The 16,288-nt window shown below is 32.4% G+C and overlaps 1 protein-coding gene across 1 annotated transcript; it reads left to right on the forward strand.

Moving 5' to 3' along the window:
* Positions 1-525: 525 nt before the first annotated feature.
* Positions 526-15,315, forward strand: LOC132741580 (zinc finger protein 267-like). The gene is made up of 2 exons (XM_060729781.1): positions 526-602; positions 12,630-15,315. Exon 2 carries the CDS (start codon positions 13,040-13,042, stop codon positions 15,194-15,196), a length of 2,157 nt encoding a protein of 718 aa, XP_060585764.1. The 5' UTR covers positions 526-602; positions 12,630-13,039; the 3' UTR covers positions 15,197-15,315.
* The last annotated feature ends 973 nt before the right edge of the window (positions 15,316-16,288 follow it).

The raw sequence follows: 16,288 nt of genomic DNA on the forward strand, positions 1-16,288 counted from the left end.
TAAAGTAACTGATGTCTCAAAGACAATCGTACTTTCTTTAGTTTCATTAATTAATGTATAATAGGCAATTGCTGCTAATTTCATAACAAGTGTGGAATATTTCTTACACTTTTCATATTTTGTGATGCAATCTGGAAGATCAACTTGAGAACAGTAACAAGTTGGATCTAGACCTGGATTCTTTTTTAATGCCCTTGAAAGAAGAAGTTCTATGATCAAAGAATAAATGTCTGATCTTGGTGATTCTAATTGCTCATCCTCACACCATAAACAGATGGGATACATTAAGAGCAAGGGAATTTTTTCTAAGTCATATAAGTTATTTTCGTAAATTGTTTCTCTGCAAACAAGCTTTCAAAATGTATATTTCCGTTGCCATACCAGAACTGTTATAGTGTACAAACCTATCTTAAATAAAACAATAAGTTTTTTTTTGTTTTGTTCCTTTCCACAGGGACGAAAAAATTTCGAGCGAATCATACGCGAAAATTTGATCCAGGTTACTTCCCTTTATTTTAAAAACACCATTTGTACAGTAATATCGAGCAAATTATTATAATTAATTATTTCAACAGAAAAGGAGATTCACGCATACAAATACTGTAAGAAGAGGAAATTTATTCAGAATTTTATCGGGAAATTGATTTTTTAGGATATTTGTTCATTCCGTTTAGTATATGCAGTTATTTTTCTAGAAATTCCAGATACTCATAAATTATGGCTAATCTGCTAAAGCGTCCGAGGCGACCACAGGAGCTCAAGACATTCTGTCAATAATTGAAAGATACAAGCAAATAACTAAGAGGTTACGGCAAATGAAGTGGCTAGCCGTAAAGTGTTATAACATGCATTCTTTAAAAGCATTCTTTCACCTATAATAGTAAACAAATCATCTAGCCCCTAATAAAACGGTATGTCTTAATACCGGATATGAGTCATATCCGCGGATATGATTTTTAATACCGGATATGATTTATATTTTACAAAGTATTTATTTTTTATTATTTTTTCTTGATACGATGTTTTATAATAATGATTTTACATGCAAAATATTGTTAAATTTGGTCCATAAATAAAAAAAGTTATAAGTTATATTCGAATTACGTTCATTTGGACAGAAGATACCGAATATGACTTATATTTTATAAATTGATTATTTTTTATTAACTTTTCCTGATACCGTGTTTCATTATAATAATGGCTGAGTGGGATATGAGTTCTAACTACAGTTGAGTTCACACTAAACTTCCCACCCTTGTGTACTTCTAGTGCACTAGAGCTGTACTAGAAGTGCACACCGTGTGCACTTCTAGTGCACTAGACCATATGACCAGGCTGGGCAGGGACACTTAAATTGTTTATTGGATAACTGCATAACCAGTGACAGGGGGCATCGATTGTTAAGCTGCTGTAAGATAAAAAAAAAACTTGGGGAATGCATGGCCTATTCATGAATATAAATAAGTAGATTTTAAAATCAGCAGTTTTAACATTTTAGGTGATATCATGTGGAAGCTTAAAATTAAAATATTTTTTTTTTGTAATCATATTTTTATTAACCAGTATTTAACTGTTAGTGTAAAATAATACCCTTTAAAATCAAATTTATAGAATTAATAAGGTTGAATTTAGATATGCTCTGTAATGGATAATTAAATCAGTGTTTTTAAGCTATTTTAACGCTATTTTTAATGGCCATGTATTTCATTTTTTCTAGTGTACAAACGGGAAATCAATGTTATAATTCTTGCAAAATTAATTTAGTTTGTAACAACATATTTTTTTCATCAGCTCAAACAAATCAAGGAAAGGTTTATATTTAAGCTAAAATATTATTTCTATGATATTATACTATGATAATTTAGTATTCAACTGTGTAATGCTTGCATATGTTTTAAAGATAAAAATAATTAAATATTATGCAAAATAAATAAATTTGATAACTTTATTCATTATTTCAATATTAGAGATTTAATGAATAAAGGTAATACTGAAGAGAAATTATTGAAGAGAAAAATCTCAAGTCATGCTGTGTATTAATTGGTATTACCTGGGACTGTTTTCATTATACCATTCTCCTGCTGATAAGAGGGCCTCAGGGTAAATGACAAAGAACAGTCATTTTGCAGATTTTAAGGATGCATTGAAAGTTAAACATAAGCCTGGGATTCATCAGGCCTTGGAACCTGATTTAGTTAGTCATATAGATAAATGACCATAATATTTGTATAATCAAATATACAAAAAAAATCATAATGGCATATTAATGCATATTAGATATCATTGTCTCAAAAGCGGAATTTTCTATGTTTATCCATTTATCCACATTTCTTGCCATTCTGCGTGATAATATATAACTTAAGAGGCAATTCCTCATGTTAAAGATTGAAAGAGAATATTAATTCATTTATTTTAAAACAATCCGTATACGCTGTGATATTATGTTTTTCAACCATGAAATGCTTGCATACTTTTTAAAGATATAAATAATTAAAAAATTCCATGAAATGAATAAAATTGAAAACTTTATTCAAGATTTCTATATTGAAAATTAAATGTATAAAGGGAATGCTTTTATGAAAGAGGAAAGGTCATGCTGTGTATTGGAATTTTTCTGAGAGCGGCTGTTTTCATTACACTGGTTTCCTGGCCTCAGGGTAAAAAACAAAAATGCAGATTTATGCAATATTTATTTAAAATTTCCTGTTTTCTTTTCCAAAATACATGTAAGACATAGATACATGACTATATTTTTTGTATAATCAAATGTAAAAAATAATCAAAATGGCATAAACGCAACTTAGATATTATTGTCATTTTTGTCTTTGAATTGTCTAATCTTATCATAAAAAACTGGTTTAAAATCAATATCAGTGTTAAATATTCTAGAAAGACCTCATATCAATATTTATCCACATTTTTTGCAATTCTGCATTAAAATTTGCAGCATCTTTTAGTTTCTGAACTGGGAAATGTTATTTGTTTCTGTTATAGATTTGAAAAATTTGCCATGTCAGTTTTACACATTTAGAATTCATGGCCACTATACTTGTACTAGTCCTAGCGTCATATACCTTATCACCTGCAAATTTGCCAATTACAGTACGTCGGACAAACCAGCAATAGTTTTAGAGAACGTTTCCATGGCCATAAGGCAGACATTCGCGCTAGAAGAAACGATGTGAAGCCTATTTCCCGCCACTTTGGTGTCTATTATGACGTCAAAAATATAAACGTCAATATCATTACACAAACTGAAAGAAATACAAATACTCGTCTCAGAACGGAAGAATTATGGATTCGAAAATTAAGGACAAAAATGCCAGAGGGAATGAATCTAATTTAAAAACTTTCTTCATAGCAAAAAAATTAAACGAGTTCACAGCCAAAGAATTAACTAAATATAACTTCATTGAAAAACCGGAAATTTGCGTTCCGTGCTCTAAGATGTTTGATAACAAAAGGAGACACAAATACCATATGCAATCTACACACAGCAACTTAGTTACGAGGTACATTTGTGAATGGTGTAAAAAGACGTACGCCACTAAAAATTCAGTAAAGAGAAATTCTCGTACCATACACTTCCTTAAAGAAGAAAAATATGCAACTATCAACGTTACCCGAGCCACCTCAAAACCTACAACGCCACAAAAAGTTAAAACAATATGTAATAAAATAAGATTCAGGATCGTACAAAACAACTCAGGACAACTCCAACTACGAAAAATTCTAAGAAACAGACAAATATGGATGACAGCGAAACAATCAAACATTGATGACATTACTACAAACATTCCAGTGCCTATTTCACCCCTACCATCAACACTAGTAAACACACGTTCACCAGATGCAGTAGCCAGTACATCTTCAACATCTACAGTATGCCTGGATGAAACATTAATGTTTAGCGACACTAATGAACAAATTATTTGCGTATCATCCATCTATGGAACATTCCAAAAATAAGAGAACACATAAGTCAGAAAAAACTTTGGTATCTTTATTAATTTGATTATTATATACTATATATACACAATTAACAACATTCTGGCACTTAGCCAACTCTCATTCTATTTTTAGAAATTTTGATACTATTTTTGGTAAGTCATGTGACTTATTTTACTAAATTTTACAATCGTTACTTTGATTTAATTTCCAAATTCAATAGTGATTTAAAAACTCTTCTGCGACAAGGGATTAGCCAGCCTGGTTTTTATGGCGATGTGATTTACAAACTTCGTAAGATTTTGGGTCATGGTAATTTTTCTGCTGTTTTTACTAAAATCATTAAACGTTTTATTAAAAGAGGTTATGACCCTACTATTTTAAGACATACTGCATGTTTAGTGTTCAACCCTTTTACAGTTGGGCACTACGCTTTCCTCTTTTGATTGCATCTGACGGACCAAGTGGGAGACTCTATGAGGGATAGTTCGTAAAGCCCTTTGGGACTGAATTGTCTTAATGTTCGTCTTCTGCCTTGCTTCGTCGGGCCCTTGTAGGTGATTTTCTTGTTGCTCTGTCTTCCTTTAGGACATTGAGTACTTTTGTTATGGTCATTGGGTTTACTTTTATATGTTTCTACATGATCATTTTAGTGTTTTACTTATATAACCTTTTGTAACCATGACAACTGTTAGAATTTCACTTGGCGGGGATTCATTTTATTTACACTGTCTCGTTTATAGGAACATGGTGGGGCTAAGAGCGAGGTTTGGTGCACCATTAACCGGTTTAAACTCCCTAGCAGTCATTATTATGCTGCTGACCGTTCCAAGGCGGCGCCCCACTGTGTTCCTCAGATGTATGTCTATGTTGTTTCATACTGTTTTGGTGACACTTTTGCTTGTGTCCCTTGTTGATTTCTCGTCTACGGTAAGTTTCTTCCCCATTGCCTCTAGTTTTTATTTCTTTGATTACTTCCCCCCCCCCTTCCCCCCGGTCTCCTGTCCCCTTCCCCTTTGTGGGCCTATTTTTATTTTCTTTGAATTCCTAATCAGTTACAAATTAATTATCATTTAATGATTAACCTGTCCGTGCTCTGTCTTTGCCCTGTCCTGTTTTTGTTTGGGGTCCCCCTGGGCTCCTTGCCATTGGTTCTTGTTGCTGGGTCATGTGGGGGTTGCGTTCATTGAACGCCGCCTTTCCTTGTTGATCTTGTTTATCATATTTTACCATGCTATACATTTTCAATACTTCAGACCCAAAATTCTGTTAATTTCTTATCCTGATGAAGACCTCACGGTAGGTCGAAACCGGTAGATAATTAAATAATATAAACATGCCTGGTGTTGACGTGTAATGTTCTTCCTATTTTACCTTATCTTGACATTTAGAAGGAGTGTAGGACAAAAGCGCCCCGCCCCCTTGGACGAAAGCCCCCCGTCTAAAAATGATAAGGTGGACAAAAGCCACCCCCATGAAATTAACACATAGGACAAAAGTCACCCAATAAAAAGTTAAGGTAGGACAAAGCCCCCCCCCCCCCCCATGGTCCATCAAATTTTACATATAGTGTAAATATAGGCCTTTGTCCTACCTTTACTTTTTTATGGGCGGGCTTTTGTCCTATGTGTAAATTTCATGGGGTGGCTTTTGTCCACCTTAACATTTTTAGACGGAGGGGGAGGGGGGGGGCTCTCGTCCGGCGGATGTGGCTTTTGTCCGTATCCCATTAAATAATATTATTCTTATGTAAATCTCAGTTTGAGAAGGTAAGAGACATTATGAATGATATAAAAAAAGACAAAATGTAGACCAATTATAAACATATAAATTCTTTAATGTATTAAAGGCTATTAATGCTTAAAGTTATTACCTTTAACTAAAACAACCATAACTTGAGATAAAAAATAATTAATTGGTATAATTAGCCCCTCTCCAAAAAAAAAAAAATAAAAAAAATAACTGACAGAATTTTGTTTAATTAGCATTCAATATTTCATGTTTCATTACCAGGTTATAATAAAATAGAATCATATTAAATATCAATTAATTTTGTTTATTTATGCACTTATCAACATTAAAGTTAAAATAATTTATATTTTCTCATTCTAACAATTAAGTTTTAAATAACAAAATCATTAAAATTAATGACTTTGAAAAATTATTGTTCTAATATTTTCGCTATATTTAAAATTTAGAAAATCCAATATTCTCAACTTCATATTTATTATGAAAAACTATTATACAGCCATCTATATTTATCCTCTTTTTTGTAAAAGTCAAATGGCTTTTCATTGAACTAAAATGTAACTGCTTAATACATATAATAGGTCTGGTGCACTATAAATTGCACTTATGAATTGCACTAGTAGTGCACATCAAGTGCACTTTGTGTAACCTTTAATGTGAACCCAACTGTATATATACACAGATAGGGCTGGTACTTTATTGGAAGTTAACAAGCTGTATATTGGGAAAAGTGATATATAACAAACCAGTGGTGCCAATATAGGGTGATAAACTTCAAAATAGTGGGAGGAACTACCATTTCTGTTAGGCAATGCCTATTATAAAGTAAGCTGTAGATCAATTAAGTTTAAGGATTTATTGAACATCAACATTTTATCGGCCAAAGATGTCGTCAATGAAATGAAGAAAAAGAAAGAAATATAATCCAACACCGTGAATATTTTTCTACTGAATCCAACATATTTTTTACCATTGGAGCAACTTAATTATTACAAAATATGCAAGAAGATCATAAGAAAAGGAATTTAATCTATTGTTAAGATCTTGGTAATGAAAAAGTTGTAGTAATTAATAAAATTTGTCTGTGTACATAGTTCTTGAAAACATATTTTGAACCGATACATTATACTGAATGATGAACAGTTCATTTACACTAAAATATTAACATAGAAACTTTTAAAACTGACAAATTATGAGCTTATTACACTAAATCATAATGACAATGTTTGGATAATGTTGCTGACATTCCACATATATAAACTTCATGCATTTTCGACTTCCATATAACTTTGAAAAGTGCATACAGCTAGACAATACAGTGTGTCCTGGCTAGTCATACGCGCTAAAACTTCTAGCTAGCCGTACGGGCCCATACGGCTAGCACTTCCTACAGCAAATACAATAAATAAACACAAGGAATGCCTTTTGCTTACTCGATACAAATTTTAGCCAATTTCACTGGTTGAAAATCAATTAACCGCGGCTCTACCAACTGAGCTATCTATAGGCCACTTACACATCATCTCCACTAAATAGTGAATAGTTCTAAACTCAATGTGACACATTTTAATCAGGTTATTTTGTTAAAGTTTAAAGGACCGGATAGACCCTTGATCTCACCTGAAAGGTATGCCGACAATCTGACACCAACGTATTATAATTCGGTCATTTACCATGTGGCGAGTCTTGTTAAGATTTTCTTATTTAGAATAGATAGGCATTATTTTTGTATTGACAAAATATATCTTTAGCCAGTGACAAATATGAAAAATTTCGTTTGACACATTCCCAATTACATGGGGTCTATTGATTCACCCTCCTGCAAAAGGGATGCTCTCATTGGCTTATGCAAATAATGGGCTTTTATCGAATATGAATTGAAAAAAGTAAAGCAACATTATTCAACTGATGAAATTTAACTAATAAAAACTGTACATATAAATCACTAATTGTGATGATTTTGGGTTATAAAGTACCAGATTTGCATGCATCAAAAGGGAAGCACATAATTTGAAGCCGTTCATAGTTTTTAGCTCGACTATACGAAGTATATGGAGAGCTGTCCCTACTCGCCCCGGCGTCGGCGTCGGCGTCCCGCGTCCCGCGTCCAGATTTTAGAATTAAAGGGTTTTGGTGCAGTAAAATATTTTTCAACTATAACTTTGTCCATTTCTTAAGGTATCAACTTCAAACTTCAAATATATGTTCCTTATCATCAACCACATCTTATGTGACAAGGTTCATAACTCCTAGCACAACTATTTTTCAGATTTATCTCCCCTTGAACTTAGAATTTTTCTTAAAAAATACTATTTTTTTACTGTTACTTCTTTATTTCTTAAGGGATCAACCTCATACTTCAAATATAATGTACCTTATCATCATCCCCATCTTATGTGACAAGGGGTCATAAACTCTAGCACCAATATTTTTCAGATTTATATCCCCTTGAACATAGAATTTTCCTTAAAAAATACTATTTTTTACTTTTACTTCTTTATTTCTTTAAGGGATCAACCTCAATCCTTCAAATATATGTACCCTTATCATCATCCCCATCTTATGTGACAAGGCTTTCATAACTTTAGCACCAATATTTTCAGATTTATCTCCCCTTGAACTTAGAATTTTTTCTTAAAAAATATTATTTTTTACTGTAACTTATTTATTTCTAAAGGGATCAACTTCATACTTCAAATATATGTACCTTATCATCAATCCCACATCTTATGTGACAAGGTTCATAACTCTAGCACCAATATTGCAAGAATTATCTCCTCATCAAACTTAGATTTTTTTACTAGAAAAATGTTATTTTTTTACTATCTACCTCAAACTTCAAATACTTATTCCTTATAATCAATTATATTTTATGTGACAATGTTCATTAACTCTTGAAGTAAATTTTTTAAAGACTGATTTCTCTTTGAACTTAGGATTTTCTTTAAGAAATATTATAACTTTGTTACTTTTTAAGGTATCTACTTCAAACTTCAAATATATACTGCTTATCATTACATACATGTTGTGACAAGGTTCATAACTCTAGCGTGACTATTTCTAGAATTATTTCCCTTGATCTTGGAATTTATTTTAACAAATGTTATTTTTTTACTATAACATAATACATAATTATACATAATTGATTTTCCTTTCATAGTTTTGTCCTCCTTACTGTGTCCAGTATTTTATTAGTCGAGCTTGGCTGTCTCCTGTGACAGCTCTTGTTTAATGGGTTTCTTACACTTGTGTAATTAATGTTAAACACTTTTTTGGATAAAAATAGTTTGAGTAAAATCATACACCGCTAAGACCCTATGTCTGATATATGCGAAATAGTCAACATATAATTGTGGAAAGCTGGTCAGTACTGGTACAAAATCTAGAAACACTGGATAAATAAACTGCCCGCCATATTATGTTCAAATGCGATATTAAAAGCTTACACAAAGACATATATAAAGCCTATAAGATAAATTATATCTGTGCATAATGTAGAAATTCATTCAATGGTTCTGAAATCCATTAGCTGAGCTGTCGTAGTTGTACATTTTTGCTGAATAAGCAAAATTTTGGCTCTAACTTGCCTGCAGGGGACAAGTGAATTTTAAAAAAATAAGTTAGTTCTGAAGTGTGACATTCATGTGAGACTTGTGTCCCTTACATAATTATACACATACATGTATATGCCATAGAGCTGTCATTGATTCATAGCAAAGCATATTGATGATACATTGATACCGGATGATAAATATTGATATATACTCTTAATTTCTTCTATATCATTCTTTTTCATACTTTAAGTAAAATATATGTTCTGTTCATACAAATATGTTGTGTCCTTTATATAAATGTCCTTTGTAGGACAATTTCCTAACCATTTTTATGTTCTTATCTACCAAACTATACAGGAGTGATCAGTACCATCCCTAGTTGTGCACGCCACATGCGAGTTCCGTTTCGCTGCACAAAATGGCCACCAGAGCTTAAAATAGAAATATCTCGTCCGGCTTTCACAGGTCAAACTAATGGCGGGATTTCAACCAAACTGTACAGGAGTGATCGATACCATCCCTAGTTATGCATGTCACCGGCACGTTCCACTTTGCTGCACAAATTGGCCGCCAGAGCTAATAAATAGCAAAAGTCGTGTCTTGCTGTTACAGGTCAAAATCCTGGTGGGATTTCAATCCAACATTACAGGAGTCATCAGTACCATCCCTAGTTGTGCATATTGCAGGTACATTTCGCTTCATTGCACAAGATGGCCACCAGAGCTATAAATAGGAAAATCTTCTCTGGCTTTCACAGATAGAACTGCTGGCTTGATTTTTATGAAACTTCACAGGGTTGAGCAGTACCATCCCTTATTGTGCATATCGCAGGCATTTTTCACTTTGCTGCACTTAATGGCCACCAGAGCTTTAAATAGGAAAATCTTGTCCTATTTGAATTTCAATTAGAAAATAATTATGTTTTTTACGGCATAAACGGGATATAGAAATAGTCTTCCTCCGTCCGTCCTTCTGTCCGACATTGTTATTTTTCAAAATTAATTATGTCCAGAGAATAACTCAAAAAGCGTTTGATATATCAACATGAAACTTCATAGGACTCACTCAGGAGGTGTGCAGTGCACAAGAATGATAACTCTACCTGTCATTATTTTTGAGTTATTGCCCTTTGGTATTTTTCATACTTAATTTTTCACCTGAGTTGAGCATAACTCAAAAGTGTTTGAGATGTCAACATGAAATGTCTTAGGTGGAAAGATCTCATTGACGAGGAATGTTGTGCGCAAGAATGAAAACTCTTCCCTTTACAATTTTTGAGTTATTGCCCTTTGTTCTTTTCAATACTATTTTCACGGGAGCTTATCTCAAAAAGTATTTCAGGTATCAACTTGAAACTTCATAGGTGGATGGATCTCATTGTGGAGGAGTGCAGTGCACAAAAATGATAACTCTACCCTGCATAACTTTTTAGTTATTGCCCTTTGTTATTTTTCAAAATTAATTGTTGTCCAAAGCATAACTAAAAAGGCCTTTCAGATATTAACATACAACTTCATAGGTGCATAGATCTCACTCAGGAGGTATGCATTGCAAAAGAATGATAACGCTACCTTTCATATTTTTTGAGTTATTGCCCTTTGTTATTTTTCATACTTAATTTTTCACCTGTGTGGAGCATACCTCAAAAGTGTTTGAGATGTCAGCATGAAATGTCATAGATGGATATATTTTATGAAGGAGGAATGCTGTGCGCAAGAATTAAAACTCTTCCCTATATAATTTTTGAGGTATTGTACTTTGTTGTTTTTTTATACTATTTTGTCGGGAGCTTATCTCAAAAGTATTTGAGGTATCAACTTGAAACTTCATAGGTGGATGGATCTCATTGAAAAGGAGTGAAGTTCACAAGAATGATCACTCTACCCTGCATAATTTTTGAGTTATTGCCCTTTCTTATTTTTCTAAATTGATTTTTGTCCAGAGCATAACTCAAAAAGCCTTTAAACTTAATAGGTACATAGATCTCACTCAGGAGGTATGCAGTGTTCAAGAATGATAACTCTACCTTTCATAATTTTTGAGTTATTGCCCTTTGTTATTTTTCATACTTAATTTTTCACCTGAGTGGAGCATAACTCAAAAGTGTTTGAGATGTCAACATGAAATGTCATAGGTGGATAGATCTTATTGAGGAATGTTGTGCGCAAGAATGATAACTCTTCCCTTTATATTTTTTTAGTTTTTGCCCTTTGTTCTTTTTCTTACTATTTTGTCGGGAGCTTCTCTCAAAAAGTATTTGAGATATCAACTTGAAACTTCGTAGGTGGATGGATCTCATTGAGGAAAAGTGTAGTGCACAAGAATAATAACTCTACCCTGCATAATTTTTGAGTTATTCCCCTTTGTTATTTTTAAAAATTAGTTTTTGTCCAAAGCATTACTCAAAAAGCCTTTCAGGTATCAACATACAACTTCATAGGTGCATAGATCTCACTCAGAAGGAATGCATTGCATAAGAATGATAACTCTACCTTTCATAATTTTTTAGTTATTGCCCTTTGTTATTTTTCATACTTAATTTTTCACCTGAGTGGAACATAACTCAAACGTGTTTGGGATGTCAACATGAAATGTTATAGGTGGATAGATCTAATTGAGGAGAAATGCTGTTCGCAAGACTGATAACTCTTCCCTATAAAATTTTTGAGTTATTGCCCTTTGTTTTTTTATACTATTTTGTTTGGAGCTTATCTCAAAAAGTATTTAAGGTACCAACTTGAAACTTCATATGTGGATAGATTTTATTGAGGAGGGGTGCAGCACACAAGAATGATAATATTCTCTGCATTATTTTTCAGTTATTGCCCTTTGTTATTTTCAGCTTTCAGTATTCACATAGGTTTCAAATCTGTAATCACTTCAGCCATCAGTTTTCATTACCAAAAGACCTCTTAAAATTGAATAATTCTGCTCTTCTACATATACATTCTTCCAATGAGCAAACACATTTGGCGGGGGATGACCATGTTGACATGGCTCTTGTTTTATCAGAAATGCATACAGAATTTAGTATTTAAAATGTTGTAATAGCCTTACAAATCTTAACTAGGTCACACAACTCAAATATGGAAAAATGTTCATTACATTCTAGAGCTAATATTTCAGCTCAAATATCAAAAAATATTGGAAAGAAAGGTTGTTTTAAGATATATCAAAATGGGTCATATGGCGCCCGACGAATGGGGTCAAAAGTTAAATGTCATGCCCAGTATGCTTTGCTATGAATCAATGACAGCTCTAGTAAAAATTCTATGTGTCCGTGTTGTTTTAGTTACTTATTTTTATAGAACATAACTGTGTTAATCATATGACATTCATGCTTATATATACATTTATATTTTGTCTCTTCTTTTTCAGATTATTGTTGAAGAAAGATAACTCTTCATTATTAAACATCCATGTAAAGAATTTACCAATAAACATTACCTCTTCCATGAACAATTTCTAGGAAAAAAAAGAGAGGAAAATAATGCTTTATAAAACTGATGCAAGATGGCAATCAAGAAGGAACATTTTGATGAACAATTTCCAGGAAAAACACTCATTGTTTGGATAACAAGTAAGCTGATGAAGGTAGTCTCTAAAAAACAATCAAACATACATGTATTTAAAATGATACAGATGCTTGTTAACTAGTCTAATGAATATCATCTTCCTTTGAAATAAATGTGGTAAAATGAAGGAAACAGGAAATAAGTCTCTACAGTCTGATTAAGAAGGCATGAGTATAGACCTTTACTCTATGAAACAGAAAAAATATATTTGAGATGGAATCTAACAAAACTAATAATCCTTCTGATTTAGGAGACGCAAATCCTTTGAGCAGAAACATTCAAGAAATAGATTGCCAAAATGTTAGTGAGAAAAATAATGTCAAAGAAAAGAGTGTTAAAAATGATGACATAGAAAAGAATGTAAAAAATGATGACATAGAAGAGAATGTGAAAAATGATGACATAGAAAAGAGTGTGAAAAATGATGACATAGAAAAGAGTGTGAAAAATGATGACATAGAAAACGTTTTGAAAAATGTTGACATTGAAAAGAGTGTGAAAAATATTGACATAGAAAAGAATGTGAAACATGATGACATTGAAATGTTTGTGCAAAATGTTGACAGAGAAAAGAGTGTGAAAAATGATGACATAGAAAAGAGTGTGACACATGATGACATTGAAATGTTTGTGCAAAATGTTGACATAGAAAAAAGTGTGAAAAATGATGACATAGAAAAGAGTGTGAAAAATGATGACATAGAAAAGAGTGTGAAAAATGATGACATAGAAAACGTTTTGAAAAATGTTGACATTGAAAAGAGTGTGAAAAATATTGACATAGAAAAGAATGTGAAACATGATGACATTGAAATGTTTGTGCAAAATGTTGACATAGAAAAGAGTGTGAAAAATGACCAAGAAATCAGTGTGAAAAATGATGACATAGAAAAGAGTGTGAAAAATGAAAGTCTGCAAGAGGGTTTGAAAATAGATTTCCCTGAAGAGACTGTAAAAATCAATAGCATAGAAATGGGTGTAACAACAGTTGAACAAGAAAAGTGTGTGAAAACAGAAAGCGAAGAAAAGGAAGAAAAAATTGCGGAAATTGATGGTATTGAAAAAAAAGTGAAACAAGATAATATTAAAAAGAATTTAGAAGATGATGACCTAGAAGTCATTTTGAAAATGGATGACATAGCAAATAGTGTGAACAAATATGACGCAGAAAGGTTTGTAAACATAGATGGCTGTATAAAAAGTGAGAGTAAAAATGGTCCAGAAAAGAGAGAGAAATTTAAATCCAGATTCTGTTGCAGAGTTTGTGGCAAGGGTTTCCAATATAAAAGTCAGCTTAAAAAGCATTCTCCAACTCATTTCGATAAAAGCTCGCGTCCATATAAATGTGAATTCTGCCCGTACTCTTACACTGTACCATCTAGATTGAAAGCTCATATGACCAAGCATACAGGAGTTATCCCACTTGATTGTACCTACTGTAGAGAATCCTTTACTGAGAAGGTGAAATTCATACAGCACATGAAGCTACATGATCATGAAGAGAAATACTTTTGTACTCTTTGTGACAAACGGTTTAAGAATAATTGTCATCTAACAAGACATTATAAGGGGCATTTTGAACCAAGAAAACATAAATGTGATATATGTGAACATACCTTCCTTAGTAGGACTCATTTACAAAGGCATAAAAACTCAGTTCACCAAGAAGCGGAAAGAAAAGTATGTAAGTTGTGTAATAAAACCTTTTGTGGCATTGAATCGTTAAAGGGCCACTTACTGCGCCACAGATCAGAAAGAGACTACATGTGTGACATGTGCGGTAAAATGTTTAAAACTTTTCAGGACGTAAGGAAACATATAAAATTTCATTTGGCAACTAGACATAATGTGTGCAAGGTGTGTGGCAAATCATTTTCTTATGAAGGTTTGAAGACACATCTACAAACTCACATAGCAAGAGAGAGGACATTTAATTGTGATTTGTGTGGCAAAGATTTTATGAGTCATCTCCAGCTTAAAAGTCATATCAAATTGCACGCTGAGCAAGAAAATACAAAATGTAAATTGTGTGAGAAATCATTCAAGAAACAATATATAAGCAAGCATATGAAATTCCATTTTGAAGGTCGACACAAGTGTGACCTTTGTGGAAAAGTATTTCATGCCCCAGCAGATGTAAGGCGGCACATGGTTATACATACCGGAGAAAAACCCTACGTTTGTGAATATTGTGACATGGCGTTCAATTGCAGCGCAAACTTGTCTAGACACAAGAGGTATAAGCACAATGACGTAAAAAACTATGCCTGCTATATTTGTAATGTAAACTTTAAAACTATAGATGGCCTTCATACACACGAAAAATCAAAGTTTCATGAACGAGCAAAGGGCTTGATTAGTAAACAATGACCAACTATTTTTAGAGTAACATTTTGTTTAGCTGTTTCATTAAATACAGGCCCTTTGAAGTTTTTCAAGTTTACTTAAAAATCTTCACCAGAAAAACCACAAACCTGCTAGGATTGTTCCTTTGATAAAGGGATTTCAATGAATTTGAAACTATACAGCATCTGGTTGTCATGGCAACAGAAAGGGGTAATAGAAAGATTTAGAAAAAAATATCTCCTACTTTAGAACTAAAAGACCTAGAGCATGGTTGTTTTGCACAAGGCATTGTCAAGTAGACCTCTACCAAGAGTGTTCAAATTATATCCCTGTGGTCAACATTGGCCTTGTCCCAGGGTTAGTGTGCTGTAATAGTAAAAGTAATGTTGTTTTTTTTAATTACAAGGGCTAGAGCTCAGATATTTACCATACAGCATTTTCTAGTGATCCTCTTTTAACATTATTCAAATTATAGTTTCAAGGTCATAATTGGCCCCTCCCAAGGAAGTCATGGCTTTTTTTCCAAATTATCCCCCTTGCTATAAGATAGTCCAGCAATGAGTTAAGTGACGAAAAGGAAAAAACTCCTATTGGAATATTTTTATACATGTTAACATGTAATGCATATTTTTTTAAAAAAAAAAAGAAACTTCGGAGTTTAAAAGGTCATGACCTCTAGTAAGTAAGAGAGATGTTTGCTTTTTAGTGATATTTATGTAATAAATTGAGCACATTAAAAGGACTTTATATTTCACATTTTGTATACCTTTTTCTCCTGTAAATGAAGGTAGTATACGATAAAATTGAATATTATACACTATCTCTTATGATTGTTTTAAGTCGTAAATGTTTTTCTTATGTTTTTTGAAATAGGTAATGCATAAAGATCCTGTATGTTGTAATTAAGGTTGTTACCATACTTAAGTAAAATTTTATAAAATTCTGCTTCAAAATCAATTTTCAAATATCGAAAAATATGTAAAATATGTACTGCAAATATTTGTCCACATCATATGTAATCATTAAAATATATGCATTCATTTCTTTTTGAAAAATTTGACTTAGACTATATAGAAAATAAATTTCTAAAAACATTTAATGTAAATTTGGTATTTT

This window comes from Ruditapes philippinarum, unplaced genomic scaffold (assembly GCF_026571515.1).
Source record: "Ruditapes philippinarum isolate M1 unplaced genomic scaffold, ASM2657151v2 ctg6945_1_1_1_1, whole genome shotgun sequence".
In the NCBI taxonomy this organism is placed as follows: domain Eukaryota; kingdom Metazoa; phylum Mollusca; class Bivalvia; order Venerida; family Veneridae; genus Ruditapes; species Ruditapes philippinarum.